General features: G+C 40.8%; 1 protein-coding gene across 3 annotated transcripts in view; it reads left to right on the top strand.

Annotated features, from left to right (window-relative positions):
- ARNT2 (aryl hydrocarbon receptor nuclear translocator 2) overlaps nucleotides 1–27,751 on the top strand; it is a 95,192-nt gene that overhangs the window by 16,757 nt on the left and 50,684 nt on the right. The window contains exons 1-6 of one of the 3 annotated variants that reach the window (XM_036389429.1): nucleotides 1,629–1,736; nucleotides 7,692–7,803; nucleotides 13,456–13,503; nucleotides 16,484–16,528; nucleotides 19,032–19,245; nucleotides 21,095–21,308. In XM_036389429.1, the coding sequence (XP_036245322.1) occupies nucleotides 7,694–7,803; nucleotides 13,456–13,503; nucleotides 16,484–16,528; nucleotides 19,032–19,245; nucleotides 21,095–21,308 (631 nt within the window). In that variant the 5' untranslated portion in view covers nucleotides 1,629–1,736; nucleotides 7,692–7,693. Of the gene's footprint in view, nucleotides 1–1,628; nucleotides 1,737–7,691; nucleotides 7,804–13,455; nucleotides 13,504–16,483; nucleotides 16,529–19,031; nucleotides 19,246–21,094; nucleotides 21,309–27,751 lie in introns of those variants that run through there. The other 2 variants (XM_036389428.2, XM_036389430.2) reach the window with 2 other exon arrangements.

The following is a 27,751-nucleotide window of genomic DNA, read 5'->3' as shown; positions in this document are numbered from 1 at the left end:
ATAGTTTGGCAGGACTTGTCAGCAGTTGGATGCATTGGCTTATTAAAGAGAGTACAAGGAATAGTTCACCTCAGTCAGAGGCTGAAGAGGTCAAGAAGAGATAACACGGAATTATTAATAAGAAGTGGAAAAATGGCCAGGGGAAAATGCAGGGGCATAAAGTGCAATGTCATTTGTCAGGAAGATAGGAGGAATGAAGAAGCAGCTACCTTTTCCATTGTTCCCAGCCTAACTTTAAGTAGGCAAGTGCATCTTCTGTCTGTTGCTTCAAGTTCAAGGTTTAGTCTATAACATCTTCTGCAGTGGGTGCAGAGGTGTGACTGCTGTCTTCTTCTGGATAGTGCTGATTGATTCTGAGTTTATTCATTTATGTGGGTTGTGTTGATCATTTAGCCAGTGAATATGATTGTAGGTCCACATCCTTTCCTTATTCCACAATGTCTTCGTAAATTTTTGTGCCTTGACCACGGGGGTAGATATGGATGAATAGAATTACCAATGTGACTGGACTGAATAAGGTGATTAACATGAAAATTGGAAATTAAAATAAGAAGTGCTGTCAAAATAACATTCAAAATCAGCTGGTAATGTATGAAATATTTTTTGGCTTTACAGATGATAAGACTGATGTTTCCACAGTGCAGTTTTTGGGTACTGTGGTTTCTACATGGCATATCTAATTTTGGGTGCTTCAGAGGATCCTGGTTTTGAGTGTTGGCTGCTCATCCTGCAGTGATTGATCTCACATTGTCCCTCAAGCTGAGCACTTGGAGCAAGAATTCCTCTAAAGTAGATCAAAAGTCTCTTTTGTCACAGTTTACTTCCCATTCTTTGTCTGCATCCCACCTTCTTTTGCACATGCATGTGGTGCTGTTGAGCTGTGGGGCACACAAAAGGGTGTGGATTGCAGTGAGATCCCAGGACATCCCACATGGATGGCTTGTGTGAACACAGCAGTCAAGTGTGGGGGTACCAGAGAGGGTTTCACCGCTTTGACTTCAGAACTTGCTCTTGCAGTCTACTGGTGGGGCATATGGTACCAGTCTTTGACTTCAAATCTCGCTCCTCCAGTCTACTCAGGTGTGTCACTGGCCCTGTATCTCCTGCAGAGTCACAGCAGAGGTAACTGGATTTGGCCTCTGGAACACCAGTTAGGCCACTCTCTAAAATGCTTGGTCCCAGTCTCTGCCTGAGAACAGACAGTGCCCCTTCAACTGAGCAGCTCAGTTTTACCATCTCCCCCCCTTAGAGTGTGCTTAACATTCACCTGTGATGCAGGCAGAGGATAAAGCTCTGATCTTCATTTTGAAAAAGAGAACGTTTCTCTAGCAACTGCTCACCGTATGCCCTAATTTATCTTCAAGATTAGGGGTGGGCCCCCCTCACACCCCAAAGCACAGGGCATTGTGGTGGAGGGGAAAGTTTTTAGTTAATTAGGATTTTTATATTATTCCTGTCTCAGTAGCTCTTTCCAGAACCTAAATGGTTAAAGTAGAAAATGTTAGTAATTTTGCTGCAAATAAATTGATCAGTATGCAAGACGGTTGTCACCGGCTGAATCATGGTCCACAGTTAAGGTAAACAGATCTGTGATGACATTTTCTGAGCAGAATACCAATGCTGCTACATTTCTTCCCAGAGGTTTCTGACTCTTCTTATATGCGGATAAAATTTCTCTCCAAGAAGGTTTTGTTCACAGCAAAGAAATAGCATCTTTGTAAGAGTCTTCCTTAAAGGTGGGATTTCTTGTATTTTGTGATTTATTTGTAATTGTAATTCTGTCGAGAGCATGGCAAGGAATGTTTTTGCTTTTCTGCATATCCTCTCTGTACAGTAGATGTTTTTGATGTGAAGTCTATTTAAAGTGTCTGGCAATGGAATGCAAGTAAAACAGTATTAACAGAGTTATCAGGAACAATGAAAATGGGGTTTCTTTTTTATATTCTTTGAGAGTGAGCTCTGTTTTATAATCTCTGTAGTTAATACATAAAAGCAATGACTAAATATACAGCTAGATTTTTAGCATTAGTGTTTCTGTGAAATATTTTTGACTACATGATGGCTTCGTATTTTTGTTGGCACATTCTAAAGTAAGAGCTATGATATAGTTTATTCTTAAATGTCTCTGTGCTAGGCAGAAAATCCCCCTTGCAATTGACTGCAATCAAAACCATTTAGCTGAGATGCATCTAACTCCCGTATGACTTCAGGGTGATGAAAAATACAGTTTCTAAAGAAGTTTTTGAAATCTGCTTTCTGAGAATATTTAAAAGAACATTTTGAAATCACTCTGTACGATGCTGTTGATGGGATTGGGAGCATTCATAATTCTGTGTTTAGCCTTAGATCCACGTTTACTTGGAGTGATTGACATCTCAGCCATTCTGTGGATTAGTGGCTGGAATCTGTCGCATTTGTATTGATAAAAGTAGAATTTCCTCTCGTTTAGTCAGATGTTGCTACCTGCCTTTAGTTGTGTTTTTTACTGTAGATGCTGAAGGATAAAGGAGCCCTGTGGAGAGCATGCTCAGTGGTACCTGGCACGGAGTAGCAAACCTGGAGCTGGTCCTCACAGCTAATGTCAGGGATTCAAAGTCTCTGGGAGTCAGCAAAACCATTTCCTCCAGAAGACTTTGGGTTTGAACCTGGCCCTGTCCATGTCTGCTGTATTTAGGCAAGGGAGTATAGCTGAAAATAGTGTAATTAACAGGACCTTTTGTAACATAGACTTAGGAAGTCTTGTCATGCACAGCGCTCCAAAGCTCCCCAGCAGGATGCATGGCTGTGGTTTGTGGAGAGGAGCAGAGCAGGGGCCACCATCTCCAGAGCTGTGTGATGCTCCCTGTGAGGACACCTGGCCAAGAGCTGCCCTTCTCTGGGGGCTACCTCAGCAAGTCACACATCTGTGTCAGAAAAAGTCAGAGCTGCATTTCATGCAGTGGATCTGGGGTGGGGCTCAAGATTTAAAGTTTGGGTTTGAGAGCTGTGGTTTAATAATTTCCTAGCAAAAAGAGAAGTCCAGGTTCATCCTGGCATGCTGCACTTGTCAGTAATTCTTGCTCTGATTGGGCTTCTCGTGCACTTTCATGGCATCATTGTGCAGCATTTAGGTTGCTCTTTGTGCTTTGCTTTGTGAAGTGCACAGCAGCTATTTCTTTTGCAGATCTATGTAAGAGCTTGAGACAAACATGGATTTTTGGGGGAATAAATCCCTGTATTTTATCCCAGTATTTTAATGTGCATTGCAAGTTATCTTTTATTTTAGAAACATCCGTGAATATTTTGGGGTCGACCTAAATGCGGCACTGAAGTAAAGTGTAATGCCCAAACTTTGAATGTCCAGCACTGAAATTAAGTCTGGACAGAAATTGAGGGACTAATTCTGCTTTTACATTGTTCCTGGATTAATGTGCTCCTCAGTGATCCCCAAGATGAACATAAATATTAGTGGCAGGATCTGGCCTGCTCCCAGACATGACAGTGATAAGACAAGAGCTGTAAAGTGTTGTCCAGCTGGAGGATTGTTCACTAAAGATTGCCAGTGTTGTGCTGGGTTTTGTTCTAATAACATTTCTGTGTTCTTTGGCAGATCTCTACGAACTCTCTAACCTCCAAATGAAATACTCCATGCATTTTTTCAGCAAAAAAATTATTTCTATTTGACACTAAGAAACACTTTTTAAAGATTATGAAGCAATTTGTTCAGAACTCTGCCTTGATGGTTACAGATGATTTTCATGAATGTTCAGCTTGACTTGTTTCACTTCCTGAGAATTATGTTTGTACTTTAATTTTGAGTAGAGTAAGCAACACTTGTTTTATTTCCATTGGCAGAAGGGAAGCCCATTCTTTGAAAATTCGGTCTCAGAAAGAGAACACCTTGTTTCCCAACACTTGTTGCTGATGAAACACTTCTGTGAGCATCAGTGTTAATGTGTATCTGGACATGGGTTTAGATAAGCCTGAAAACATGATCTTTATGATTGTTGACTCAGCATGGCTTTTTGTTGTTTTTGTTTGTTTTTTATATATATCTGTAACCAACTTGATGCTGCACGTCTGGGCTTCCAACAGAGTGACTGGACTGCCCTAAATTTATGTGACTCTAAAGAATTGTGACCTACTCTTAAGACTTTCTTACATTATTTTTTTCTTTTGGTCTGTGTCTGATGCATGCTTGTTTTTTTGTTTTGTTTATGCTAATAGGCTTCTTGGAATGCTTCTCTACCGTAGTATTTCTATCTGAGACTCCAGTTTATGAGTGCCATTTTTTCTTCTCTCTCTTGTTTTCTTTCCAGAGCATACATAGACAGGTAACTTCACAGATGTTTAGTCAGAGAAGCAGCTGATTGTTCCATCAGATTTTGCTTTTGGCTCTGCCTTCCCAGGTTGGCTCTTGGTTTTGAGATAAGATGTCAACGTTTTTAGTTTCTCCCCAGGCATATTTTATAAATGTAAAAATATCATCAAGATCTGCTTCTTTTTATATTCTCATGAATGAGTAGAGCTGAAAGTAGTTTGGGAAGCACTTCAGATCCCTTCCTTCTTCTATCCATATGTTCTTGCAGCCTTCAGCTCTTGTGAGTTAAGTTCTCACAGACACGACCTATTGTTTACATTTCTGCACAGCCATCCAACTTAGAGCTCCCAGCTGGCTGCAGCTGAGCACTGAGATCACTTTGTCATCTGTGTCCCTGGAGTCCTCTCGTCCTCTGGTGTCACTGTTGAAACACCAGGGTAGTGTGTGAGGAGCTCCACTGCTGCCCTGCCTGGGTCAGGTTCAGGGTGTTCTGTGCTCCATGGTGCTGTTCCCTTGGAGTTGCTTTCTTTGCTGTGTGGCTTGAAAGAGACCAAAGCCTCTTGGTTTCTCCATCAGCAGAACTCTTAATTCTGTTGTTTCAGGAGAGAGAGCCTGGAAAGCTGACTGCTTTTCTCAGCAGTGTATGTGCACCTTGAGCATCTCACGAGAGCTGCAATAGCTCTCACCGTGGGTGATGTCTCTGACATGGGAAGCTCTGAAAAGGAAGGGTAAATTGGGTGTCTTACACACTGATACATGTGCAGATCTGTCACAACTTCATAGTGCTGCAGAATGGAAAGTCTTGTGATTTGAAGGGCCTGAGCCTTTCCTCCCTCTTAGCTGAGCTTTCATGTGGCTGAGTGTCAATGCATCCCCTGATGAATTTTTTTTTTTCTTCTTGTGCTCATATCTTGGAAATGGACATTTTTGAAGACCTCCTTCTAGAGCACAATGAGCTTGGTTTCATTCTCCCAGGACTGTGAAGACATATCTGAAGGCTGATTTGTCTACGAACTTACTTTCTGTATTATACTGTCTTTGATGTGCATGCAATTCTGTAGAATCAAGATATCTACACAGTAATTCTTAGCTTATACCATGATAGACACATGATCTGTTTGTTGTAAAATGCTTTCTTTCACATGTTTTTGGACACTGACATAACTGAACCTCTGGTTTGGGCATTCCTTTTACTCTTTTTTCCATCTTTACAAAAAATACACAGTTCTGTTTGTCCTTCCTACTTGAATCTTGATAGCTGCCCTTGCCTCTCATATTTTCATACATGTAAGGCTGAAAATAAGTGCAGAAAAACAACTCATTCTGCCTATCCACAACCACCTAAATTGGACAATGATCAAAACTATCTGTCTAGGTCTCCTTGACTTGTCAAGGGTGAGAGCAAGGGCTCTACAGAGATTTGCTCAACCTGTTTTGGATGCACCTCTAAGCACGCAATGCATACAGGAGAGCAAGGGGGCTTTGTTTCCTTTTTTTGGTGAGCTGTAAGGTTACCTTAAACAATTAGTTTTGTCTTTTGGATGCAACCCTTGGTGTGTTTTTTCATCATCTTTGGTTTAGATTGAGGAAAATGAGGTTACAAGAGTTTCTCATCACAGTACAGTATTGTTCTTACTCTTAAAATATTGCTCGGAGATCATCTGAAATTGTCTTACAGCTACTACTTTAAGAAAATCTGATCTCCTTGATGATCTGTACTGAAATGTGTTTCTGAGTGACGGGGACACTTTGCAGGTAGATTTATTATGGTTTTTACCATCTGCTTTAATAAATGAGTGAGCAGAGCATTTCAGAATGCCCTTCGGTTCTACCCGCGAGAGATGAGTTTGAATGTTCTGAGTGAATTATGGGCATTAGACAGCTAAGGGTACTTATTCTGGAAATAGTGATTTACCAGTTGTTTGCATGCTGATGCTTGTATTTGTCTGCAGATATGCTAATGTGCATAAATGTTGTGTTTCCACATAGCTGCAGCTTTAGCCACTGTGGACCTTTCTGTGGTGTGGGGGCATAGGCAGCAGTCTCATTGTTTGGCCTTGCAGACTTTGTTAAAAAATATTGGATTGCTCTGTTGCTTTTTAGTTGAAAAGGAGTTAATAAAACTAAATGTACTAGAAGAAATCCATGAAATCAGTGAACAGATAAAATGTTATTATTTGAAATGCATAATGTTGTATAATGGATGTGTATAAAGTGTGGCAGAGATGGAAGTGCTCTCCAGACATAATGAAAGAACATGGATTCCTGTTTCCATAATTGAAGTTATTTCATACTTATCTGTTGGGGAAAAAAATAGCAGGATTTTTTAAACAGATTTGCTTTCCATTAGTAATTATATTTAGCTGTAGCTCCAGATACCTTGCCAAGTTGTTTTTTTTTTTTTGAAGTTGGAAGGAAGATGCATTTTCTTTCAAGATAATTAAATGTTTTGACTGTAGATTTTTCCTCCAGAGTGAATAAAGTATATGTGCATTAGAAAAAAGTTTTAATTGCTCATATAGTTTTTAAAGAGTTATACAGAGGAAAAACATTCTTAATCCCATGCTTAATATGGGATAGAAGAAAAGAGTATAAATATGTTATATTCCACTTTCCTTTTTTGAAGTGTAATGAACTGTTATTAATAGACTTTAGAAATACTTGCCATTATCAGTCTGAAAACCATTGCATAAGGTGAGCTTTTGCAGTGTCTCACATCAGAGTTTTGAGGTTTGATTAAACCTGTGGCTATACCTTGAGCCCTGGCAGAGGGATGAATATCAGCCTGGATTTTGGGCTCAATTCTGCTCTGCAAGACACACACAGAAATGCAGGAAGCCTTTGAACTCTTCCAAGTTCACTCTGGCCCTCTGAATGCCTCCAGAATATAAATAATAAAAACCAGAATCACCTGATAATTCATCTCTGCTCTCAGCTCTTGGCCTCTCTGGCATACTGAGTTTTTGAACTTTTATTTTTCTTGGTACCCAGGTACCAAGAAAATGATCAGCAGCTTCATTTGCCTTGGGGATTTGGCTCTGCATTTCTGTACAAGGCTTTAACTGATGTTGTTGTTGGCCTTCATATGACAGCCTCTTTGAGACTTGAAATGAGAACCATTAGGTCAGTGGAATTACAGAGATACCTACCTGCAATTCTCTCTGTCTCCTGGGCACTGTAAGGTCTCTTGACCTAGCTGGGCTTTTTGTAAAGGATCTGTGAATCTGCTGGGTTTTAGTAGAGAACTTTACTTTTCCTTAGAAATCAAAAGGAAAGCTTTCTCTGTTTGTTTTGGGAAGGGCCTGTCTCTAATGTTATCAGCAGAGGTTTCTCCTGTAAGGTAATGGATTAAGGGATTTCCCCCACCTCTTCCCCTACCTGTGCCTTACAGAAATGGCCTCAGATATTCCTGGCTCGGTGGCCTTGCCAGTGGCTCCCATGGCGAGTGGACAAGTGAGGATGGCAGGATCCATGCCTTCCAGAGGAGGAAAGCGTCGCTCTGGGTAAGCCATCCCCATTTTTTCAGGTCTGGAACTGGAAATTACCTGCATTAGAAAACTCAAAATGCACCTGGATACATGTGTGTATTTATTATGTAATGTTATATTTATGTAAGCTGCATTATGACATTAGTCACTGATGTTTTGTTTTTCTCTTCAATGCATCTGTTCTTCCTGCAAGATCAAACTTGCTGATAAGCATATGGCTTGTTGTTTGGCTTGTTTCAAAAGATTTTCAGGTTTGGCAAAGCATCCAGAAAGGAGTTTGGATCCCATGGCTGCCGTAGATATAATGAATGCATATTACCTATATCTGTTTAATCTTACAGTGATTTATCAAGTGAAAAAAGGTAGCAAGATTGCACATGAGGACTTACTGAACTTCATCTGAAGGTTACACTTGGAAGCATTTAAAGAGAGGCCTGTCAAAGATGTTTTCTTTATAGTTCCAGGTACAGAAATAGCATGAGAGCTTACTCTTCAGAGATTGTGGACCATGATTTTCTAGGTCTCACTGGAAGCAGCCCAGTCTTCCTCTGGGAGAAGGGCCTGAATCAAATTCAGCCCTTACACAAGCTTGAGGGCTCTGCTAAAGAAGACAATTTGTTTTATCTAGTGTCAGAGGCTGATGTGGTGTAGGGGTAGTTGCTCACATCAGATTGCTCTGTGGCAACTCATAGTAACTCTCTGTGTTAAAAGAAAAGTGTAGCAAGAGCTTGAGAAGAACAGAAAACTACTCTCTAGTGTTAACAACTCCCTCCTGGTTTTATCAAAGGTTGATCACAAATAGTAATGGTCTTTGGATGATGCTTTCTCAGAGATAACTGATCTGAGAGTCTCTTCAAAAGAGATTGATTAGTCTTATGTTTAGTCCTAAATCAGGCAGTGGTGGGGCTTAACAGGATCAACAGTGTGAGTGAAATCTTCACTGGCGATCACCTAAGGAGGACATTATTCCTTGCAAGAGCTGCTCTAGGGATTGTTCACCAAGGTATGTTGCCAGTTCTGTGTGTCTGCTCCAGTAACAGGGCTGGAGTCCCAGTCTTGGAGTGAATTAACAAGGGGGAAGGTTGACCTTGCCTCGAATGCAGAGCGAGGTTGGTGTGATGGAACACTCTGGATGGTTGTTCTGAGGGATGTTCCTTTGGGCAGAACACTTTGAATATCTCCCCCCACTGAGTGCCCTTCTTATGCTGAGCTAACTGTATGAAATTGGTTTGAGAAACTCCTAAAATCTCTTTGACAGGTATCACATTTTTATTTTCAAGCTGTTCAATAAGAAAACCTTTTTAAACTTGCTCTCAAAAGAAAAGACAAAGCATTAACATCTTTTCATTGCTACATAACATAGATAAGGTTTTGTACTTGAGTTGCAGGATATTTGATCTCTTTTTTGATCACAAACCATGTCAGCTCTGAATATCAGTTTGCAATTTACTGTTGCCAAGGTTTGATGCTGCTGACTGTGAAATATTCTGACATTAAATACTGACTTGATATTAATTGAAATGCTTTAACTGTTGAATTTTAAGTATTGTCATCTATTTGTGAGAAGGTGAAGTGAGGGGAGGGTGGGAGGAACATAAAATCAAATTATTTTAAATGTCTTTAACATGTTAATTCACTGAGTAAATTAGTATAGATTCACATTTCTACCTGGATCATATTATTTCATCTGTGCACCGTAGCTCTGAACTAATTGCCTTTCTCCAAGCCTGAGCTGAGAGTGCTTTTTTTATTATTATTATTATTGTTATATTTTTTTTTAATGTTCCCACTATGTTTATTCAGACCTTGAGGGAAAGAATGCCTGCTGTGTCTAATTCCTCTGAGCTTCTCTTTGAACAAAGTTGCAGCTAACACTTGGTCCTTTCTCTGCTGTTCTGGTGATACATCTCGGTACACCTCAGTCCTTGGGCATTTTAGGAGTGTTCTGTGCCTAACATAAAGGAGTGGAGCTAGCATACACAGCCAGCTTTCCCAGTTTTGGTTATCTCTGAAAATTGTTTCTTTTTTCATAATTGCTGATGCAAGCTGGCAGAATAATTGCTGTGTGGACTTGAATGTAGATGAGTTTAAACTCATTGGCTGTCCAGAAAGTGTTTCTGCCATGTCGGCATTTGGCTTCGTTGACAGCTTGGAAAAATATTTTTCCTTTCTATAAATTATACCAACTACTTCACAGAAAAAAGTGACAGCATAAGATAATGCACTGCAGTGGCCAGTGACTATCTTAGATCAATGCACCCTCAGTTCTTTATTTAATGTGGTTTTAATTCGGGCTTTGCTGTATTAGAGGATAAGGGGCTTTTTCACCTTCCTGGGCTGTCTGTACTTGGGCAGGGAGGGTTGGGGATTTTTGGATGAGCTGGTTTCAGTTGCATTGGTTTTGTTTTGGTTCATGGTGTAGTCTTGCCTTTTCCCTGAACCAAAACTATGAAAATCTGGGGAAAAGAGACCTCACTCCACCATTCTACCCCTCAATATAGTGCTCAATAAAAGGCTGTAATACAGATCCCCATCTGCTTCTCAGTGCATTTGCTCCTGACCATTCCTGCCTGCCCTCTTCCTATGCTGTGTAATCATGGCAAGCATCTTTTGACATTTCTTGGGAATTTTACATAGTAATTTTGTTGCAGTGTTGAAATCCTCTTGCATGGTAATCTTTTTAAGCTGCGCAGGTCCACCTTGTTGGAGGCATTTTGGTTTGTAGGTTTTTTTTAATGAAAATGTTTCTAATTGAGAATAATTAATTTTTTAAAGTATTTTTATTACTGTATTTATGGTAGCCACACATCTTCTAAGGAAAATACATTTTAATAAGTACCTCATGCATCAGGCCTTTTCACGATTGATGTGAACAGTATGAAAGAGGAAAACAAGATTTATGCTGTCTCTTCAAAACAAAAGAGCATAGTGCAGCTCTTTTTTAAAGCCTCTTTTTAATGGGAATTTTAAATGAAGATAAAAGATAGTCTTTCTGAATCTTCTGAAATGATGTCATTTGTCTTCTGGGAGGCTGCTTCTACTGTTTTGCTAATGTGCAGTATATTCTATCTAAACAGAAGATCTTATCTGTCATGGTATGAGGAGGTTGATGGAATATTATTTTTACGTGTTCTGCTGTGTTCTGCTAAAGGTTACAACTGATTCACTGCCTTTCCTTCTGCCTTGCTGTAAAGCACAGTGGATCAGGCAGGACGCTGGAATCAATGACTTTATATCTGAAGGGGTTTCTTAATGTTTCAAAGAGTTTTTCGCTTTGCACAGTGAAATTAGGAAATGTGTTATTAACAAAGATGGAACAGAGATACATTTGCTGTTGCATTTTTTGAAAGTGTTGATATTTTAAATGAAATTTATGTTCAATTTCTATATGAAATAAATGGTTTGGGTAGTTTAACAAAGCAAAGGCATTATTTAATGACTTAGTCTGGTGCAGACTGATGTTACACCCTATGCATTCAGATTCTGCTGTGATGAGCCCACTATAAATGTGGGAGGTGTTACCTGAGGATATTTACCCATCAAGAATCTCCTAAAGGAAGCAGCAGATATCGAACCATCTAAATAACTAGGTGTGTTAGTTGCCCTCATTCCCTCAGAGGTGGTGATACAGTGCAGGTAGCAGATGATGTTATCATCATCTCTAATTCCCGGCATTGTATTCCAGTAATAATAAACTAGATTAAATGCAGTACAGCTAATATTTGATTTTTGGAGAAAACCCATCCCTTAGCACTCAGCTGGAGTATTTGGCTGGAAGCTAAATAAATCATAGAATCATATCCACCAAGGCATGTGATCTCAGTGTACTGGAGAGGAAGGAAAAGAGTAACAAAATTAATCTGTCCCAGTTTAAAGCAGTGTCTCTTAAAATCCCTCAAGAAAAGGCTTTCCCCCACAGGTGTATAATTTTGTCTGCAGCCTTTACCCCCAGTTTGAAACTGGGTGTTTCTCTCAGATGTGTTTCAGCTGCCAGTGAAACCCAGGTAAGGGTGTGATGCTTTTGTGAGAGCCATCCCGGTGCCGCCCTCCCCTTGTAAACAAACAGCTCTCCTTAACGTTGACTTCTGCATTTTCAGTGCAGGTAGAAACATTCTAATTCCTATAAATGGGAAGGTTTTTCTGGAATGTCACATTATTGCATATGGGGAGGAAGCAGGTAGGTGAGAGGCGACCCTGGGCTATACCAGATGTGTAGATGTTAAATTTCTGGGAGTGCTGCAAGGGAATCAAGGGGGATTCAGGCTGCTGGTGCCAGCCTTGAAGGTCACATTTGAGGTGCCAGCAGCAGCTGGGTCCTGGCTTAGCTGCAGCCCTGTGGCAGAGCTGAGGCCACTGGGGGTCAGTGCTGTTCTGCATGAGGCAGCTGAGGGATCATTACAGACCTTGGAACTGGATTTGGTGCTAATTAGGTGAGCAAAGATGTAATTTATAGTGAAAATGACGATTGCATCAAAGCTAAGCAAGTTAAATACACAGCTTTTCTTAAAGCTCTTTGGGGAAAATGGTTTTCTCTTTGCTTCCTCCAGAAATGAATAATCACTGTTACCATCTGGAAAATATTATTGTAACTTTTCTAGTGCCATGTCCAATATCTGTGCTGACTTGCTGCCCTCATTCCAATTGTACAGAGGTTGCTATGACTCAGACACATCTTTTATGGGCCAGTCTCTCTTGGTTGTCAGAATTTAAGAAGGAAGAATTTAGAAGAATTTAGTAGGGTAGTGCCTGACTGGCACTTCTCTTTGCTGATGTAGTTTTAGAAACTGTTTTTGCATCTTTGTTCCCACACTGTGGACATACAAATCTCAATTTATCATTGGTAGAAATCATTTTAATACTGAGATAAATATAATTGTCACTTTGAAGGGGTTTTTGCCCTTAATAGGACTTATACCTGTTAATATGAACAGTATTAGAGACATGGAATCTGTAGTTGTATGAAGTTTTACTACACTGAAAGGTTAGAAAGCGTAGCATGTTAAAGAAATCTGAGAAAATGTTTGCAAAACAAAACTATAATTTCCTATCTACACAAATTAAAAGTGATTGATCAAGGTCTGTAAATCATACTAATGTATTTTTATTAAAATAAATACACTAATACAATAATTGTATATGGTAGCTTTGTATCAGCTTGACTGTCTACTTTAATAGCAGAGTTACATCCTTATATTTGGGGATATAAATATTTATCCACCTCTTTTTAGAGGTATACAAATGTCTAAAATGCTCTGTAAATTATACTATTGTATAACTTTGTAGTGATAATAACTATGATACAATCACACTGCCTAATCAGAATCTAATTTAGATGTCTAAATTCAGAAGATAATTTTCCTGGTCTGTCTGTGTAAGAAGTGAAGAAAGAGGTTCCTGCTTTTCGTGGCTCCCTGGAGGATCCAAACTGGCTCAAGGGATTTGGCCCAAGGAAGAACACAGCTCTTCCACAGCCTTGAGAAGGTCTGGGACATAAATCAGCTGATGAGCTGCTCTTAGCTCTGGAGGGGATGAGCAAGACTGGAATCCTCAGTCCTTAGCACCTCTAGGCAAAACACAAATCTAACAACACTGAGAGCAGCTGGCTTGAATGTTCATGGCACCATTGCCAATGCCTTGATTGCTGATTTGGAAATCTTGCTTTTACAGAATGGACTTTGATGATGAAGATGGGGAGGGGCCCAGCAAATTTTCAAGGTGAGCATTTACAAAGCAGTTGGCCAAATCACTGATTTCTTTCAGTGGGGAAAGACAGCTCATTACTGATGTTTGAAAATCAATATAATACAGGTGAAGAACTTGCCAACAACTCAACTCAAATATTAGTTACTCTTTTTATCAGCTCCCTCTGAAAATTAGGCATTCTGGCAGAAACCTGCCTAATGTAGTTATTGGCTTATAAAGCTGACAGCCTGTGTGTCACAGTTTCACTCTGCAGCTTTATCAAATGAGAACTTGTGATTTTTAGCTTATTATTTCAACTGCTGTAGATGGACTTCAGTTGTTTGACATTGCTGAAGTTGTCTTTTGGCCACTGAAAATGAAATTTCATTTCTAATTTATTTCAGATGTTAATTGCTTGTTAAGACAATTTGACAGATCATAGAGGTGGATTGTTTTTTAAAAATTAGTGAGCTTTATGTTATGTACCATTAGGTATAACTGAATAGTAAAAGTTGACCAAAAATGTTAATTCACATTGAATATTCAAAGCTAGAAATAAATAGTAAAGCCTCATTGCCATTTTTTCACTTTTTCTTTTTTTTTCCTGGTCACACTGTTTGCATTTTTCATTAGAAACCAAGCAGATGCAGCGAGGGGTGTAGATAGTTTGAGGCCTGTGGGTAACTGCTGATTATCCAAATTGTAATTGCAGCTCTGTAGCAGCAGCCATGTTGCAGCACAGCTGTCACTGTAGGGTTTAACAGGGTCATTCCAGTCTGAAAGAGAAGTGTGCTGAAAATCCGCTGTGACACCATATCATCATTTACTGGACAAGACCAGCAGTGCTTTCGTTTGGTTGGTGTCATTTACAGAACCGGTCCCTGTGTTAAAACTGGTGATTTGAGGGCTTGGTCCTAATATTTGCTAGAAGACACATGTTAAGGGAACAAGATTTGTGAGGAGTGGGACCTGATCTGTGCCTGCACAAGCATCAGGGTTTCTGGGCACACTCATACTCATGTGCTGGTCCTTCCCCATTCTGCTTTTGGCCTTTCAAAATTTGGTGGTGGGTTGAGCCAATAGTTCCATTGCTTTTAATGGAGAGGTATGCCTGTGCTGTGCTTAGACTCAGTTGATTTTAGGTGTCAGATCAAAATCTGATATTTAAGTCTTAAATGCTGTATAGACCCCAGGTTGTTCTGTTTTTAGAGAGTACAGAAAAACCATGCTGAGACACCCAGGGCTACATTCAGACATCCTCTTCTAGTTGTTCCCTTCTCCAGATTGCTCACATGACTTACTCCTAGCTTGTTTCAGTCAAAAATATTTAGTTGTCAAAGAGCTGCTGTTTAAATGTTGAAGCTAACCCAGCTGGCTTTGACAGAAGTGCCTGAAGGAGCACATGTGCAGAGGTCAGCTGGGAGACTGGAAGGGAAAAAGCAGTAGTTGGAGGCAATAACATCTTCAGTTATTGCAGAGAAGGATGAGTAGCCAAGGCCCAGGCTGGCGGGAGCACAGGAGTAGTGGTGTTATCTCAGTGCCCCATGGCAGGTGACACACTCTGCTTCTCAGGGCTTCCAGCTCAGCTCAGGTATCCCTGCATGCCACCCCATCTCACACAGAGCCTGTGCATGTGCTTCCCCTGTAATGTGCCCATTCCTCATTCAATTGGTCTTTTTGCTGAAAATTACTTGGCCTCAGTCTGTTCTCCAGGCAGAGTCAAGGGGAATGAAGTGGTGCTGTCACTTGACTGTTCTGAAGGTGCTGATGTTGAACACAGCATAAAGAAACACAGCTCAAGATTTGCTTTGTCTTCACTGTTTGAATGAGGAACTGGCATAGGTGGATTCCTTAAAATTAGTTTTAATTAATTTCTGACAGAAAAAAAGGTAAAGTTCATTATTGATTTGTTAGAAGAGGAAAGCATGCTCATTTAGGCTGTATTACTTTTATAGCTAATACATGGGACCTTCATAGGCTGGCTGTTGTAACAAATTACATCATTTTGGAAAGACGTAATTCTAATACAAAATCTCATTTAACTGTTCTTGAGCAGTTATAGTCTTCACTTCTAGAAAAGCCATTACCTTATTTTTGTGTTTTCCAAAACCTACATTCTGTGTTTTGGAACTAGCAGTTTCGTTTCAAACAAATGAGTCTTTCCATAACTACGCTAGCAAAATCCAATTTCAAATGATTAGTGCATTTTTTAGGAAAGAGAAAGAAGAGCAGCACGTCATTTTTTACTGAAATGTCACATTGCTGCCTGTCTTTGGGGCAATGCTTCAGAAACAGTGAAGGTTTAGTCCCACAGGACAAAAGTCCCATTGGTCTGGGTTTCCTCCATAAAGGTGCTGCTCAAACACCACACATACCTGCCTGGGCATCCAACTTCTGTTGATTTGAGTAGGAGTGAGGTGCCTGTTTACTTCTAGGGAATTAAGCCAGTTTAAATTTCACTTCTATTTACCCAGCAGTTTCACCTGCCTGCCTTTTGCCAGCCTCCAGCCAGTGCAGTGTCTGTACCTACAGAACTTGTTCCCTTACATAAGGCATCGCCCTTCAGCCATGTCTCTGCCCTCCTGTGTTATCTGTAGACCATCAGTGCCCTCTGCTGAATGGAGGGAGCTGTGGTTGCAAGCTGGAACGGATACAGCCCCTTCACTTCCAGCACAGCAATGAATATTTCATGGCCTGCTGTGGATAAAAGCTCACTGGTGTTTTCTGTACTGGTGCTGCTTGTTAAGTTTCCCAAGAAATCAGTGTATGTCAAAGTGTTTGCTTAAATCCACTGAAATGTGTCTTCTTTTTTTTAAAGATACAAATGAAGTTTCTGAATTGGCATGGCTTGGATCAGGCTCTGTGTTTTCTTTGCTGTATCATTCTCATTCCCTTGTTTTTCTTGCTGTTATTTGTAATAGTTTGCAGTTGTGAATTTTTTGCTTTCTGCTGTGTGTTGGCTATCACTCAATGCATAACCCCTGTTGATTGATGTACTATCTTTTGTTTCTAGGTATGATGGTGATCAAATCACTGGTGATAAGGAAAAGTTTGCAAGGTAGGCGTGTCCTGTAGAGCTCTTCTGCTGAGAGAAAAGAGGGGGATGTTCGTGTCCAAAAAACCTCAGTACGTGTGCCTTAGCTTAGAGAGATGGTTATTCTGTTTTAGGTGGGATGATGATCAAAGTAGTGCTGACACAGAAAGGAAAGGTAGGAAAAAGAGAAGTCAAATATGGTTTGCCCCCTTTTTTCTTTTATATGATGCTGTTCATACTGATCTTTTGGCTGTTCCAAAACTGCTTGAAGTACAAACCCATAGTGGTTTTGGATCAGTTCCCCAAAATTTAATGTCCCTTTGTAATTTCTGTATAAAAACAAGGTTAGAAATGACAGAATTAGGACATCATTCTGTACAGGTTTGTGAATGCCAGGGTTCCTAGGACGTACACTTTGGAAGAGCAGCACAGCCCCTCTTTTTCCTTTAAGGCTTTAAATTTGAACTAGTTTCAGGAAACTTTTGGGGTATTGTCTGCTTGAACATTTCCACAGCCAGTAGATTAACATGCTATTACTTTCTAGCTTTTAAGATCATAAATGAAGTGGACTATTGGGATACTCCTTTTCTCTCAGGAAGTTTTACAGTCTCTTTGTTTAGTCTCTATAATGGTTGTTTTCAGTGTCCAGAAGTACTAAAATACTTGAGTGGTAGACAATGTATTATGTACTTATAAGTGTGAAATGTATGTTGAATCTGTCTGTTCTTTGTCTCTCTCTCTTTTTTTCTTAACCACCGCTTCTGTGAAAATGCTGAACTTAGAGCAAGCTTTCATCATGTAAAAATGCTTTTATCTTCCCTGTGTCCATATTTATCTGCATGTACCAGCTGGCATGTACACACATGTGCTCTGTGTACATGTGCACTGTCACACCAGCTGTGTGTGTGACCCAGCTCCCCCTGTTCCCTCCTACATCTGTGCAGACCCACACCGGGGCTGTTCCTCAGCCAGCTGAAATGAAAAGTTCACTATTACAGTGTCCTGGACTGTGACCTCAGGCAAGGCTTGGCTGTAATTTACTGAGCATAGCTGGATTTTCTGCATCCCACAGTAAGCATAGGAATAATAACTCTGCATGTAGCCCTAACAAGTGTTGTTTCTGCAGACTGTGCCTCATGCATGTAACACCTGTATGTGCAGGGGCAGGAAAAAGCAGGGCAAGCACTTGCATTCCTCTATTTCAGGAAGCAGCATACAATTCTTTCCTGCATTTTAAGAAAAGACTTAATTCCTAAAAGTATCCAGAAAGTGTGCCAAGCCTAGCTTCTGCTTTCATGGTCAGTCTTCATAGCAGTCAGCTCCAAAGAATGTTGCAGTTTCTTTTAATGTTGTGTTATCACATCAGTCAATGCTGGTGGACTCTCCAAGTGATCACCTCTCACATCTTGTTGGATCAGCCAGCGATCCCACAAGACAATGCCATGCACAGCTCATTGAAATCAGTGGAAGATGCTGCTTTGACAACTGAAGCATCATCTACCTGTCGTGTACTTGTATTTAGCTGCCACCTGACAGGTACAGTATGAGAAGAATAAGTGCTGGGCACTGAAGCATTCTAGGTCCATTTGGACCATTTCAGATGTATATATGGGTGTGATTCATTAATGCTTATCAAGCAGTGGTGATTTCCAGAATGTGAAAACTGAACTCTGAGATGTTTATTTCTGAAAGATTCTGGTGGGTGTCCATTTTGGGATTTCTCAAATTTGACTCACCACCTCAGCCATATGATTTCTCTAAAGGATGAGAACATTGCAGCCTAGCCCAACTTGGGGCAGCATCAAGTACTGTCATTGTTGCTTCCCTGCTGTGCTAAATTGTCCCTGAACATAAATTCCGGTCTATGTCTGACAAGCCAGATGTTTACTTGCTGTCTTTTGTACTTCATTTATTTATTAGAATTTTTTTTTTTTTTTTTGTATGTAGTGTTATCCCATATATGGTCCCAGTGCTGCAGTCTGATCCTGCAGGCATGTAGTAACTCCCTGCAGGGATGTGGGGTGTTCCAAACAGCATCGTTTGGGATCTGTGTTGTCACTGAGTGGGCTTTTTTCATAAGTCAATGCTGATGTTTCCTGCTGACCTGATGCAGTTGTTAGTGAGAGGTTTCCTCTGAAGGACACCTTTTATGAGAAGCTGAGAGATGCATCAAGCAAATCTGGGAGTTTGATTGGAGTTGGCAGATGTTAGCTCCTCACATATTTCTACTTCATTTTTGTCCTTAAACCAAAGGAGATTAAACTGTTTAGGAGATTAAGGCCACAAGCCAATAAACAGAAATACAGGTTCTTTTCACAGCTATGGGCAAATCATATTTATCTGTCTGTGGCCTGGATTTTCTGTCTGTAAACGGAGGGATAACAGTGGTTGGCTTTGTAAAGCACTTCGCTCTCCCGGGGTGCAAACAGCAAAACAAGTGCGAAGCATTATGATTCATTACCTCAGTTGAGATTCTTACACTGCTCACATCTCTTTCTGTTGCTTTGGTGTTTCTTTAAATGCTCAGGGAGAATCACAGTGAGATTGAGAGGCGCAGGAGGAATAAGATGACCCAATACATCACGGAGCTGTCAGACATGGTGCCCACATGCAGCGCCCTGGCTCGCAAGCCCGACAAGCTGACCATTCTTCGCATGGCTGTTTCCCACATGAAATCCATGAGGGGCACTGGAAACAAATCTACTGATGGAGCTTACAAGCCTTCCTTTCTTACAGAACAGGTAGAAGTTACAAAAATGTTGGTTTTCCCTGTTTTTTTTTTTTGGTGTTAAAAGGCATAGAGCCTCAGCTTGATCCTGCACAGTAGTGTAGCAGCTGGTACCAGTTACACCAGTTACCTGTATCCAAGGTGTGAATACAGACAGTTTTCTGGTGACTGTTTGGACTTGATCTTAACACTCTGGCAGATCTTTCTTTTTGGAGAAGCAAATTGGCATTCTTACCATTGAGATCTGTCCATCTGAAAAACAAGTTACTCGCTGCTTCGCAGAAAGGAATTTTCACCTTCAGATCTGGCTTCTTCCCATCCTAACAGAGATTCTCTAAAATAAGTAAAAATCAGTCTGGAAAGACCTGCCTCTCTCTCTGGGGATTAGAGGAAGGTTGAAAACATCATTTAGTCTTAATGCTGGAGTTCCCAGCAGCTGAACTGGGCAGAGATGAATCCTGGCCAAGGTGCTTCTTGGTTACATTTTTGATGGAAGGAGGAAGATGCACCCAGTGCTTGAAGGAAAACTGTGTTTACTGAGCACATGTGTTTCCTACCACCTCCATTATTTTCGAAGTCCTATGGGTGTAGTGTTCATTTTTGTGGTCTGAAGTGATTTAAGCACTTACACATGGAAGTTATGGCTGGAGGCAATGCTTCTTTCTCTTAGATAAACAGCAGCTGCTGCTGACCCCTCAGTGCTCATGACTGCTTATTCCAGCTCTCCTGGATTGTGTTTCTGGAGGGATTGTGCCATTCTGCTGGTAGCACACCCTAGTCACTTCTTGTTGCAATTTTTTTTTTAATCTTGCAGAGAGAATTTGCTTTCATCATTTTTAATAATGTGCAAAACTGATTGTACCATCCACAGTATAGTGTGGCCAGCTGTGCTATGAGGTTTTTTGTTTAGTCAGTAGTTCAGGATCAATGTGCTTTCTCTATAACAAAGCAGCAGAAGTTGACAATCTGTTGAGTGTTTCTTGAGATGAATTATCAATTTCTTAGTAGTTAGCCAGATTTTTATCCTCACCTTACCAGCTAATACCTACCACTGGAACACTAACCCTGGCTGAGACATCCCACCTGGAATGGGACTCCATGTTTGAGTTCCAGGTGCAGGATCTTAACAAGCTCTGGTGGTCACTGGAGCCACCAAGGGCTGTTCAGGCTTCTTTTGCAGGAATTGGAGTGGTAGTTGTCATCCTTTGCCATGAGAGATTTTCAAGCTCTGTTAAGGAAAGGGAGTATTTCTGGGTGATGCTGGGGCTTCACATTCACAGGCTGGAAAACCTCCAGAACCTTCTTGTGTAGTGGCTCAGGGCCCTTAATGGAAGAAGAGGCTGGGGATTCTTTCTTAATTTCCATTACACTTTCTGCCTTTTATCTGGTGACTCTTTAATTTACAAACAGAGCTCATCCTGAGCAGGAGCAGGGAGAACCAAACTAGAAAGTCTTATTGCTTTCTTTCCAACTAAATTATTTAGAATTTTTAATTAAGGGATGAGTTTGCCATGAGTTAGAGCTGTTCATTTCCTCTGTTTGTACTCTGAGATATCTTTTTATTTTTTAATGTTAGATGCCTGTCACAGATTATGCAGTGAGTATTAGTTGTTTATTTTCCTTAAGTGCGTGGAGATCACCAGAGGAAAGGCAATAACAGAAAATAAAACGTTGTTTGTTATTGAGATGGGCAATTTATGCCTTGCTGCAAGTTTGATTGTGTTGTTACATCAGTGAAAATTTCTCTCTCAGTTTTGATCAGCTAGTAAGATCACAAGAAAACAATATTTTCTGACAGTGACAGACGTTATATTTAATTCCCTTTCCTTGCTGGCATTCTAATCAAATCCCTTCTTTTGAAGGAACTGAAACACCTTATCCTGGAGGCTGCAGATGGGTTCCTGTTTGTAGTTGCAGCTGAGACGGGAAGAGTGATCTACGTGTCAGACTCGGTGACTCCCGTGCTGAACCAGCCGCAGTCGGAATGGTTTGGCAGCACTTTGTACGAGCAGGTTCATCCAGATGATGTGGAAAAGCTGCGAGAGCAACTGTGTACATCTGAAAACTCCATGACAGGTCAGAAATGGCTGATGTGTGCCTCTGGGTGTTCAGGATCCCTGGAGAGCTTTTCCTGACATTCAGAGTGCCAGGTGTAAAAATCTGGTTGAAGTGAAACTCGGCTAGATTAAATTGTGTTTTCTTGCAGGCAGTACAGTAATGTAAATCTTCTTTTGAGTGACTGCATTTTGCTTCCTATTCATTGACTTCAGTCAAACCACCTTCATGTAGCTCTGCATTCAAACTCTGGTTTGGAATCTGGATTGTTCTCAGGCTTGGTCTGGAAATCTAGATTGTTTTCATTTCATCCTCAATGAACTTGTGACTTCTTTACAAGTATGTGTTTCTTTGAGGCAGTGTTTAATTCGAAGTCAAAAATCATACCTCAGACTTTTCTGTTTTCATACAAGTTCCTTGTGGTTTGCTAATTGGAATCTTGAAGGGAAAAAATCCAGTGTTTGGCAACTAAAAATATACTGGATTTTAATCATGAAGCTCCTGTGCAGTAGTGTAAGTTACCTGAAAGTTGATTGCCTATCATGTTGCACGTAAAACTAAACCATATTCATATCTACAACTCTGACTTTTACAGTTATTCATGCTCAAAGCTGCCAATAGGAACCTACCTTGTCTTAACAGGATATGTGTATGGTACAGCTGTGAGAATTAGCTAAATCCAGTGGTAACTCAAACTTGGAAAGGAGGAAAGTTCTTTTTATTCTTCAAGTATTCTGCTTATAGCTGAAGGAAAAAATGTAGGGGATAATATTCAAAAAACCCCTGATCCTTACAGAAGTCACATAAATTTCTCTTTGCTTTAGTAGTTAAGATTTCTGACCTGGTTTGCTGGAAGTTTTGTTGTGTTTCATAACTCAAAGGACAGCGATCCAGTTTTGAGTGAACCTGCACACTGTTTACAGCTTCCATGTCAAAACAGTGCCAAATTCATGATTTCCTGTGGTTTGAATGTGATGTGGTTTGGCAGAGCTTTCGTCTGTTCAAAGGGGAAGCTCAAAGCAAAATTCTGTGGTGAAACTCCAGATGGAAAGAAACCAAGTGAACAGTTAGGGAAACCTGTGCAGGGCAAAACAGCTGAGTTTCATACCACGAGACTTGCAAAAGAGCACAACCTCTGTTTTTATTATGTAGCCTGTAATACATTTTAACATTCATACCATCTTGTCCAAGAAGCAATTACTCCAGTGCCTCAGTGAACAGTCATGTTTTGACTTCCAAAAGTGCTCAGTTATGGGACTTAACCTGCTCAAACCAGAGCTGGGCTAGACAAATGCAGAGCACTTCTGAAAACCCAACTCTGTACTTTTTCCAGCCTTAGCTATGGGCTTTTCTTCTGCACTGGATTGATCTGTTGCCAGTGGAAAGAGAAGTTCAATAGTATTTATAGAGCTAAATCTTTTCCCTGACTGAATCTTTTGGAGTTGTCAGATTGACACAGAAGACCTGTAAATCTGGTGTACATGGACAGCTGAACATTTGCCCAGCATGAGGAAAGCAGGGTTGCCTGCTCAGCTTTTTAAATACTTTTGTTTTAAAGGTGTGGCTGGTGAAGTACAGTAATTTTGTTTACAAGTAGGTCTGTCAGTTTGTGGAGCATACAGACTGCCAGAAAGTTCTAGATTTATTATTTTAAACTTGTATTTCTTCACTCCACAAGGTACTGTAAAATAAGAGAGGCAGTCTTCTATAAGGACTGTCAGTCCAGCCTCAATTTGTTTCTAAACATCAGGCACCATCATTCTTGCTCCTTTGAGATACCTTTCCAGGAGAAAGGTGATTCTAGAGTCCATTCAGCCAGTTACACTTCCCTTGATGTAGCACAGGCCATATGGAGAGCAGAAGCTTTGTAACAAGTACTGAATGAAATCTTGCAGTGACCTGAAATAACGTGTGTCTTAGTGACATTTCAAAAGATGTCAAGGAGGCAAATGCATTCCCTCTAATTTGGTGTTTATTAAACCAAGTTTTCCTTGGCTTTCCAAAGGCATGTTTCATGCAGTACAAAGGGCAATGTAGAGCTGGAAAGTGATGGAAACCACAAGCCAGTCAGCTGCATCTAGAGTGTTTTTTGCTCAGAATGAAGTTCACTACAGGCAGTAGGAACTTCCTCATCTCGTGGTGACGTCTGGCTGTTGAGCACTTGTCCCTGCTTAGGGACAAGTGAAAGTTCTGATTTTTAATTTTGCTCTCTTTCTCATTTTCTCAGGGTACATTTTCTCAATGCTATAACTTCCCCCTTCAGCCCTTGAGCTGGGAAGGCAATGACAGCATTTTGACTCAGGAGAAACTTCACTTGCCCTGCAGCAGATCCAAGCAGTGTCCTTTGGTTGTAATTGTCTTATTACAAGTGCTGATCATTAGTGTGGTATTGCTGGGATTTTCCCAGCACCTCTTAGCAGTCCTGCTACCCAGAGATGCTGTTCCAGACCCTGAGAACTTGGGAGGCTGCCACTGCCAATGGGGAGGGACTGAGAATAAGCCAGTGGAGGAAGCAGGCTCCTGCTCACATTTCTGCCCCCAGGAATAAGGCTGGGACTGGGGCTGTGCTCACATGAGCATTTCTTTGGCAGCCACACAGCTTATGCAATCCTCACCTCATTTCACCCTCTCCTCCTTTGGCATTTCTGTGGTACTTACATATGAGTCACATCAAGGGGTTGACCTGCTAAAAGCTAAAGGAAGCTAAAACCCCTTGGTTTTGGTAGAGACAACTCTTTGACCCACCTGATCATGGGGTTTCTCAAACTCTTGTGAGTGCTAACACCAAGGAGAAGCAGGAAGTGAATAGTTAGGAGCAGACAGGACTACAGGACGTGTAAAATACGTGTCAAATTGAAGTGTCTGTTAACCATGGCCTCAACCACGTGGTGTGTTTGGGGAGTTAATTGCTTGCTCTTCCTTGAAATCTTAGGATATGGGGAAGGATGGATAGTTTATATTTAATTTTGTGTCCTTGGAGACTTTATTCCCTGGAAATAGAACAATTGTCTGCTTGTTTATTGTGCATTAATTGCTAACACATTGTAGCAACAGGAAAGCTGAACTGTCAAGTGTATGAACAGTTACAAATAATCTAGAAAAGAGCAGCTGAGCCGTGATGATGGCAAAAAAATGAGCTCCCAAGAAGTTTTTATGTGCGTCATGTGCGTGATTAATCAGAATGGGGCAGATATTCAGAGTGATAATTCATTTTCCCTCTTTGTTCTTGAAAATCCGCAGATGTCAAAATAAATCACTTCAAATATGGATGAAGATCAGATCCCATGGGAGGATCCATTAGCAGAGAGCTCTTTGTGCTCAGGGTGCACTTGTGGAACTTGGGGCATGTTGGGTTCAGGTGCAGGCTCAGTCCCAGTGCAAGTGAGAGCCTCTCAGCTGCAGACAGCAAATATCTAATGGTACAGGGAACAGACAGAACTTAGATTTAAGTGTAGACCAAAGCCACTTTTGAAGAATTCCTCTGCTACATTAGCTTTCAAAAAAATGACTGAGCAAGTACTGTAGTAGACTGTCCTTCTGTTAAAATGCAGTGTTCCAGAGCACTTTGCAAGACTGATTTCTACAAATCTAATTCTCCATAAGTAGTTCATGAAAGAATAGAGTGATGAACACAGACAACTCTCTATGGTTGCCTGGAAATATTCCCAGTGATTCCATGATGTGTCTGAGATGTAAGATCCCTGTTCCTGCATCCAGCATCTCCAGTGGTGCAAATGGGAAACACCCAGGTTTGTTACCTTCAATCCTGGGCTGCAGGCAGCACAGCACATAGAAATCAGCTATAACATCTCCCTTCAGCCTCAGCCTCTGGGCCTAGGTGAGGCAGGGAGCAGCGTTTGCCATCCCACCCATGACACAAAGGCTCCTCAGGACAGTTGGGTTCTCCAGGAGTCCTTGCAAACTGTTCCAGCTGAACAGTTAGGGGGTGCTGAAAGTGCAGAGCAGTGAAAATTATGAGAACCAGAACCTCTACAGCTTTCATTTTCAAGTGATTTAAAAGTGACTAAGTCACTTTGCTTGCTAGCTGACAAAGATTAGTTGAGGTTACTTCTGGACAGAACTTGTATGCCAAGTTTAGTCTTGGCAAGATGTTTTATTGCCATATTTTTTAAGTGCAACAAAGTAGAACTTCATGATGGAAATGGTGACTGACCACAGCAAAAGTTGAGCTGATAGGCATCCCTTGAGAAGAAAAAAGCATTGTGTGACAATTTTCTGTGGTTCATATATATTATGGAAGCATCACTCCATGCTATGCAAGCATAGATTTGGACTGGGGAACCTGTCTCATAACATGTTGTCTTGCAGTGATGATTTCAGCTTAGGCAGTTTTCTGTCCAGCTGCAAACCCTTGTTACTGAGCAGTTTGTAGATACAGCCACAAAATCCAAATGTTGCAGATAGAGTAAAATTGTAAAAATGAGAAAACTGTTCAGCTCGAAAGAGGGAAGTGCCAGAGACCAGCGGCTCACCAGTGGAGAGGCAGAGTAAGGCATTCTACAGCACTGAACAGATGATAAATAACCATGTGAAAGAGAAAATTTGGGATAACTTTTCTCCTCAACACATAATCTTCCTGAAAATCAGTGCAGGATTGTTTGTGCTGTGAGCTGCCCTATCCTGCCATGTCTGTTTTCCAGCTCTGATTTCTGCATGATCTTTCTTAGAAGGAAGAGGATGGTTCTCGTATTGACAGCCAGCCAAGTGAATGCAAATGTGTTTTGAACTCTGACTTGCCATGAATTATTTAGAACTCCAGCTGATACAGAGAAGAGCTGGATGAGACTCCCATTTGGCTTCACATATAAAATTCTCCAAAGAAATTCAAAGACTGAGTTGAGCCATGACAAGAAACACAGTCCTGGCAAATACAATCCTGTTCTGCCTTGAATGTCATCATCAGTAATAGTAAAACTCATGCTTAATGGAAAAGTAATATTATCAAAACAATGCATGGGTTGAGTTTTGCACTCTATTGGCAAACCACTGTATTAGTTTCTCCACATCCACTTTAAAATTGGATCAGTCTATTTATTTAAAAAAAAAAGGGGTAAAAAGTATTTGTGCCGAAAGGTCTATACCAAAAATATGTTGTCAGAAGGTCTGTCATTTGTAGACATTAAGATACTTGTCAAAGATTGATACTTTTCTACTCAGACTCAGAGCTCTTAATACTCTCTGGGAAAAAAAATGAAAATAAATAAAAAATCCCTTTTTTCGGGGAAGCGTATTTTTGCTAAGACAATTGACTAAACAAGAAGCTGTCTTAGAGCTCCCTTGGGACTTTGTTCTGTAGCCTTTGGTTCTGAAGAGCACATTTGTCAGAGGTTTATGCATCAGAAAGGTACTCTGTGTGTGAAGGGCTGTTTCAACTGACAGCATTTCATTTCCTTATTTATTTATTTTTTTACTTCTGTCTGTGAGCTCTTTTAAGTACATGAACCCTAAAGAACCATCTGTCTGTGAAACGTGCCCAGCCCAGCAGATTGGAAAGTCAGAGAACAGAGAATTAAAACCAGATCCCTGCATTTTTGATTTTAACATGTTAGTACAGGGTGACTGACCTAGTAAAACTGTTGTCTCTGGGCAGGTAGGGAGTGAGTTGTATAATATTTTGTTTATAGAGAGTTAATAGCTACTTGTGCTTTTTATCCAAGGATGCAACAGAGGTTTTCACTGAATGTCTGTGAAGCATCACAACCTGTAGAGTGAAGACAAGCAGGCACCCAGTAAACAACACACAGCAGAGCTGGTGGGGTGGGGAGGAGAGAAAGTTTCCATAGACATGATATGTCCTGAATTCTTTTATGTCTCTGCAGAACTGTCCAAGACTTGACTCAGTTTTTTATGGGATTTTCCACCCACCCACACATACCCACACAGCCCCCACTTTATTCCTTGGAGGGTTGGAGGCTGGAGACAGCTGTGTCAGGATTATTGTACCTGCAATGGAAGGTAACAGAGATTTCTGAAAATAGATGCTTCAGCACTGTGGTTGCCCTGAAAAAGAAGGAACAATTCTTGAGGCATACTACTGCCATGTATAGAATGTATATGAGTGGTTGATGTGAACAGCATATTTTGGGTTCTAGTCTGTTTTTACTGTAGAAAAGCCCATTTTGGCAAGGCATCTTTTTGTCTTTTAAGTGTGAAATCTGGAAAGAGATTTGCCTTGTTGTTGACAACTACCAAATCATCATGTGATACCTGTTTTTCAGTAGAGTTATGTGGTCCCACTGGCATTGCTGCATTGCTGGGAGTGAAGAGGATGTTTCAGATGTGAGACTTTCCATCCACACCAGCCCATTGCTGTGCTGTTGTTCCAGAGAAAAAGACCTGCCCATATTTTTGTGGACTGCTTGTTCTCACAGCAGGAAGGTCACAGTGCCAGCCAGAGATGGCCTTAGAACTTGGGCAGTGCCAAGCACAGGAATTTGTGGATT

The sequence above is a fragment of the Molothrus ater genome, chromosome 13 (genome assembly GCF_012460135.2).
Source record: "Molothrus ater isolate BHLD 08-10-18 breed brown headed cowbird chromosome 13, BPBGC_Mater_1.1, whole genome shotgun sequence".
Lineage (NCBI taxonomy): Eukaryota > Metazoa > Chordata > Aves > Passeriformes > Icteridae > Molothrus > Molothrus ater.
The sequence above is the reverse complement of the archived record's forward strand: the minus strand, read 5'-3'. Positions and strand labels throughout refer to the sequence as shown.